The 6849-nt window shown below is 37.5% G+C and overlaps 1 protein-coding gene across 1 annotated transcript in view; it reads right to left on the minus strand.

Annotated features, from left to right (window-relative positions):
- Nucleotides 1–6849, minus strand: part of LOC106873990 (beta-1,3-galactosyl-O-glycosyl-glycoprotein beta-1,6-N-acetylglucosaminyltransferase) — a 142760-nt gene that overhangs the window by 46113 nt on the left and 89798 nt on the right. The window contains exon 2 of the mRNA XM_052967795.1: nucleotides 2037–3015. Within this exon, the coding sequence (XP_052823755.1) occupies nucleotides 2037–3013 (977 nt within the window). The 5' untranslated portion in view covers nucleotides 3014–3015. The remainder of the gene's footprint in view (nucleotides 1–2036; nucleotides 3016–6849) is intronic.

The raw sequence follows: 6849 nt of genomic DNA on the forward strand, positions 1-6849 counted from the left end.
GACCCTTTGAAATACAGGTACAACAGAAACAGGAATAAAGAGTGAGAGAAAACTGTGGTGAAAGTGTACAGCAGGGTTCGCCGCCACCACCTGCCGGAGCCGCGTGGAGCTTGAGGTGTTTTCGCTCAATAAACACTCACAACGCCCAGTCTGGGAATCGAAACAGTGATCCTACGACCGCGAGTCCGCTGCTCAAACCGCGCGGGGCAATGCGCCCATACTATATGTATGCATGTATGCATGTATGTATGTATGTATGCATGTATGCATGTATGTATGTATGTATGTATGCGTGTATGTATGTATGTATGCGTGTATATATGTATGTATGTATGTATGTTTTTCTTTGAGCTTAATTTAAGTTCCTGAGAGAGTTCAAGCCGGTCGCTAACAAAGCAACAAGACATTTTTGAGTTAAAAGATCCCCCGGTGTTTGTAAATATGTGGTTGAGTTGGTGTGTTGCATGTACTGTCGATTCATACTCCCAATTCTATTCCCATAAGAATCTCAGATGGAGAATTTTTAGAATGTCTCGCAAATCTTCACTGTGCCGCTAATAGATTGGATTTGGAGAATCCGCGTCAGTTTCTGATGCTCTTCTTTCCGTCTTTAGGACTTATTTCTAAATCTAGTTCTTATTCTATCGGTCTCCGTGCCGAACCGCTAATCTTACGGTGATGTAAACACACCAACACCGGTTGTCAAGCAATGATGGACACACATACATACACACACACACCACGCACGCAAACACACACATGCATACAAAAGTCTTCATTCAGTTTCCGTCTACTAAATACACTCAAAAAGCTTTGGTCGGCCTGAGGCCATTGTAGAAAACGCTTTCCCAAGGTGTCACACAGTGGGACTGAACCCCGGAGCCATGTGGTTGGGAAGCAAACTTATTACCATACGGCCACACCTGTGCCTTTTTGTATATATTAACACAGTCAAAATAATATATTTGCCAATCCATTCTTTTTCTCTTCATGTATATATGTATGGGGAGCGGGTTTGTACGTGTACATTTCCCAACGCACTTCTCCTCCTCCTCCTTCTTCACCTCAAACATAAAAAAAACCAAATTAAACACTACGTTTTTTACTTAATAATTAAAAAAAAAACTTTCCGCCGTGAGAACACGACTGTGTTAGTTACAAAATGAGTATGAGAGTATGAAAGTTACATCATACAACATTCTTCACTTTATCAGTTTTATGTTGCGTTTGCAAGGCGATAGAAATGGACAAAACAACAGTATTTCAAACCAGATTTTATCGTTTAACCAATGCGAAATTACATTGTTCAAATTCTATTTCACCTGTATATATCTATTTAGTCTTTGTCATCTTTTTAGAGTCGGTAGATGAAATTCCAGCAATACTCTGGAATATATTTTATACGCTAAGACATTTGGTCACCTCCCTCACCTCATGTGCTATGCCTATCGGGCAGTATTGCTTTAAGTTATATGGAACAGTGGAGAGAAACTGTAAACGCCCGGAGAGACGGCTCTTAACTGGTGGCATTTGGCTAGGTTCTGTTCTATGTACAAATCGCACCCAGATTCACTCTATCTTTCTCCGGTCCGATGGTGATAAGTATCGACACGGATCTACCCAATTTTATTTTTAAAGGTAGAATCCCAACCTAACCACAGTATAATGATTCAAGCCAGTAAAAAGTAAATGGAAAACTATTCTAAATAGATTTTCATTTTCGCACACACTTACTCACACTTTTGTATATTAGGATGTTGCAGTTAAATCTATGAAATCTATGAATAACTTTTCCCTGTGTAGGAGGAAAATAGTCTACACTGTTTCTTAATTATTTTCTTCTCAGTTTTTGATGATGACTTGATTAGAATACAATTAAAATGGTATCTTGGTGACGTAGGGATAAATGCTTATATCCATCGGAGAGATTAGCATGTGGGATATGAGGTTTAGCTTTCTCGTTTTTATGAGATTTAATACGAAGAAATGGCGTTCCACAGTTGTAAAAATGAAAACAGGCTACTTGTCAACCTTACCTTTTTTGTGTGCCCTCTACGTCATTTGCACCATTGTATGCTTTGAGAATCCGAACAAGTTCATAATTGGTCTTCAATGGAAACTCTTGTCCAGTGAGATTAATGAAATATTTCCATTTGTAGACTAAAAGGTGTTTCATGCACAGAAGTTCCGGTTCCAAAACTGAGTATTCTCCCCAACGTACAACAATTGAAGGGGAAAGAATATGAACATTTGGAAAACATTTTGCAATTGCTTTCATTGCTTTTAAAGTGCTATTTCTACTTTTTCCATCTACATTTATGCAATAAAAATTTTGTGGACGGTAAATAGCTCTTAAGAGTCTTTCAACTTGTTCAATGTCTTTATACATTAAAATGCTATAAGCCAAAGGAAAATGTAACTCTTCTTTTGTCATATGACTGGTTATGTAACCCATGTTTTGCCTGAAATTATTACAATCTTGAGTCAAATTTATAAAGTAGGAATCCGGCAAATCAACATACTTTATTGCGGTTTGAAGTTCAATACTCTTATTCAATTCATTGATATTACCAAGTGCCACTTTTGAACAATCAATTTTTGTCATGAAAATTTTATTTTCAAACAACCACTTTAAATAAGTTTGGTTATTGATGAAAAACGTATTTGTATTAGGAGTTTTTGTAAGTAATTTCACCCCAGGAACTTTTGACATTTGCTGCTGTTTTACAGTACTGTTCTCTACGCTAAATTTGCTTTTAAAACTATCAGTTTTTATTGCAGAACGTTCATTGGATACAATCAATTTTGTATTCGAAACAGTAGCGGGGTAAACTCTTTTCCCGGGTAAATTAAAATGCGACATCAATGCGTGATCTTGTTCACTATTGATTACATTTCTGAATTGCAATTGAAAAAGGTACATGATGAAGCACATGATGAAGCACATGGTAAGCACACTTAAGAACGCCTTCTTCAAAGAATATCTGCTCCTCATTTTGCAGCAGCAATGCATAACTAAAAAAAAAAAAAAAATGAATGCATATAATAGAGTGTGGCAATAGATACATAATTGTTGAGACAACATTGAATAATATACATGCCTATCATTTTATCATTCTCTGCAAATTAAAGCAATGATTAACACAGATTTCAATTACAAAGTACGAATATAATTCATAACAATTGTTCAGTTCTCATATTATGAAGAAAAAGCTAATGTCTATTGATCAAAAATAGGAAGTCATTCTAAATGACATTTGCATTGGATGACAATTTCAACATTATCGACGTAAAGCAGATACTATCGGCCCTTCCTAATCCAGCATGTCTGGAATAGTTAGATTAGTATAGTTTACCCAACGCCTAACCACCTTATCCTGCTTTTAAAAAACACTGTAGTTCAGTGTAGAATTTAGTTAGAACACATTAGGATACAGTTACAGTAATATTGGTTTCAAATTTTGGCACAATGCCAGCAATTTCGGGAGAGGGGTAAGTCGATTATGTCGACCTCAGTGCTCAACTCATAGCTATTTCATCGATCTCGAAAAGATGAAAGGCAAAGACGACCTCGGCGGAATTTGAACTCAGAACGTGAAGACGGACAAAATGCCGCTAAGCATTTTGCCCGGAATACTAACGACAGTTACAGTAATATTGATTTTTCGGAAGAAAGTTCACCACTACTGCTTCGAAAAGGAATAGATGCAAGTAACAATTAAACTGTGATACATATCAAGAAATGGAGGCTCTCTGGATTACTATTTTCATTTTGAAATGTGAAGGAAACTTCAAGAAATAGTAATGACGATGGCAGTACATTGTGGAGATTGGAGGTTAATAGCAAAGAATTTTTAAACGCTGACTCGTCTGTTGGATATTTTTGGGAAGAAATCTTTCAAGAAAAGTTGTTTCATATACTTAAGTCTTTCCTAGATAAATTATCTTTCTTTGATTATACAAAGGTTTACTAAACATTCATAGGCTGATCAAGATACTCTCGTGGAATGTCACCAGATGACGTCTATTTTTCGATATAGTCCCTCTAGTCGTTCACACACTTTTTCCATCTATGTTGCAGTGCTTGAATACCTGTTGGTCAAAATCCTCAACAACAGATATGACGTCATCATCATTATGATACTGGTTCCCAGTCAAGTGTGTTTTCATGTTTTCATATTGGGGAACAAATAATAGTCAGATGGGGACAAATCAGAAGAATAGAGAGAGTGATCAACAAGTTCAAAGCCACAGCCACTCACATGCACAGCTGCCATTGAAATCAACCACTTGTGTGCTGAAGCATTGTTCTGAAGAAACAGTTTTCTTGAACGTTTTGTTTTCATAGCCTTTCGTCGCTGTCTCTGCAAGTTAGCGTAGTACTCTCCATTGATGGTGAGGCCTTTTTGAAGATAGTCTATAAGCACAACGCCTTTTACATCCTTACGACCTTGGTCTCCACTGGAATCGGGTGTAGAAGGGTGTTTCCACTGCATGGATTGTCTCATTGTTTCTATCTCAAAGTGATGAAGCCAGCACTCATCCTGGCCGATGAAACGTTCAAGGATACCAGCTGAATCTGCCTTAAACGATGTCAGATTTTGCCGTAATGTGATCAACGTGGTGTGCTTTTGACCAAGTATCAGAAGACGTGGCATCCACGAAGCAGAAACCTTCGTAATTCACGTGATTAGAGAAGAGGGAGAAAGAAAAGTGGGAGAGAGAAAAAGGAGAGTGAAGCGTCCATGACGTGAGGTAGAAGGAATGTAATTGTATTGCTTTCATGTGATTAGTTGAGGGGAAAGAGAGTACAAGAGGGAGAAAGAAAAGAGAGAGAGAGAGGATAAGGTGAAGAGTGAAACAGAAAGAGAGTGAGAGAAAACGAGGACGAAAGTAAAAGGCGGAAAGTAAGAGAAAAGGGGAGAGAGAAGCGTCCATGACGCGTGGTAGGGGGAAAGTAATATTGATTGTAGTTAAAAAAGTTAGTTTAAGGTAGTGATGTAGAGGAGGAGAGTTAAAAATATAATTTGAGCAGAGGGGTGATGTTCTGATGGTGAAGTAAAAGTTCGAGAGATAGAAGGGGGGAGGAGGAGAAAGAAAGATGGTGGTGGTGGTGGTGGTGGTGGTGGTGAGTGAATAGCGAAAGTGTATGTTTTTTAACTGAACTGATTTTTTTTATATCACCTATCACTTAATGTATGCACATGAGTGCAATTCCATAAAATATTCACGCTTATTTACGTGGCAGATATGCACAATTTAACTAAAGGTTGTATCATATGGAGGGCAATTTTTTTATTGTAAAAAAAGAAAAATAAGAGTGAATGTTTATTTTAAGAGTGCTGTCTATAAAATTGCGCCTTTAAAATTGTGCATAAAGTATATAAAGTGTATATATAAAGTGCATTAACTAATCATCGTATTCCAGTTTCTTTCAGTTATCAATGAATAACAAATGAGTGACTATTTTTCCATACAGACACAACACAGGCTACGTTTTCAGGATTTTTAGATAAAGTTTTCAGACATTACCCAATAGGTTTACCATTAATTACGGGAAATATTCACGGGTCCCGCTAGTATTCATTGATTCTTTAACATTAACTTCACCTACCCTAGATGCAGCAGGGATATTAAGATTATGAACGAAAGAAAGTAATTCATGTAAAATTTTCTGTATTAACTTTTTTCTTAAAATCTTATAAAATCATTTCTCGTGTCTTCTTTAAGTGCAAATTCAAACATTAAACCAAATATGATGCTTATTTTCAGTGTGATCACCTCTATAGACTTTCAAAGTGTTAAACTCGCTGAGTCGTTAGAACAGCGAACGAAATGCCTTGCAGAATATTTTCCTCTTTTTGGTGTTTTTCATTCAAATCACGCCGAAGTAAAATTTGCCTTTAATTCCGCTAGAGCTGATAACTGAAGTATAATGTGGCAGATGCATGAAAGCGCATGGCTCCGTGGTTAGATCGTCGGGCCTACAAACACGAGGTCGTGAGTTCAACTTCCGGACGGGGCTGTGTGTAGTGTTCTTGAGCAAAAAAATTTATTTCACGTTCCTCCAGTCAACTCAGCTGTAGACATAGGTTAAGACGTCACTAGAGCCAAGTTTTATCAGCCTTTGCCTTCCGTTTGGATAACATTGGTGTTGTGGAGAGGAAAGGCTGGTATGCATGGGCTACTGGTGATCTTCCATTGGCAACTTTCCCCGAACATGTGCCTTGGAGGGTAACTTTCTAGGTGCAATCCCATGGCCATTCATGACAGAAAAGGGTCTTTACCATTAAGTGTGGCAGACAGATGAAATCGATAGGGCATCGAACGCGATGACTTACAATATTTGTTCTGGTTCTTTGAACTCTGAGTTCAAATCTTGCTGAGGTCTACTTAGGATAACAGAAACTACGCTTTGTCCTGTGTGAGGAATTAAAAAATGTACGGGTATGTAGTAGACAATATTTCCTCAAGAAACTTCTGTACTGACCTGATAAATTTTGCAGCACAGGGCTGTTACATCAAAAACGCTTATAGATTCAAGAGAATGTAATATCCCATTGCCCGGTAATTGCATTAATTACGTTCAGTTAGGTGGGAGTTAGATACTGAAAGCATTTTATACGCGAAGCTCTATTTTCAGATGCATGCAGCAGATGTCTAAAATAACCATTATCTTAAGGCTGTGGTGTAGGCCAACAGAGCCATTTCACAATTGTGTGGATATAATTGACCTAACACCCTCTAAGCGGTGCTCCACAATGATTGAAGTTCCAATGACTAAAATAAGTAAAAGTGTAAAAGTGTAATATTAAAATTCGTTTGCTTTGTTTAGATACCTATATATAT

Source organism: Octopus bimaculoides, chromosome 5 (assembly GCF_001194135.2).
Source record: "Octopus bimaculoides isolate UCB-OBI-ISO-001 chromosome 5, ASM119413v2, whole genome shotgun sequence".
Classification (NCBI taxonomy): Eukaryota; Metazoa; Mollusca; class Cephalopoda; order Octopoda; family Octopodidae; genus Octopus; species Octopus bimaculoides.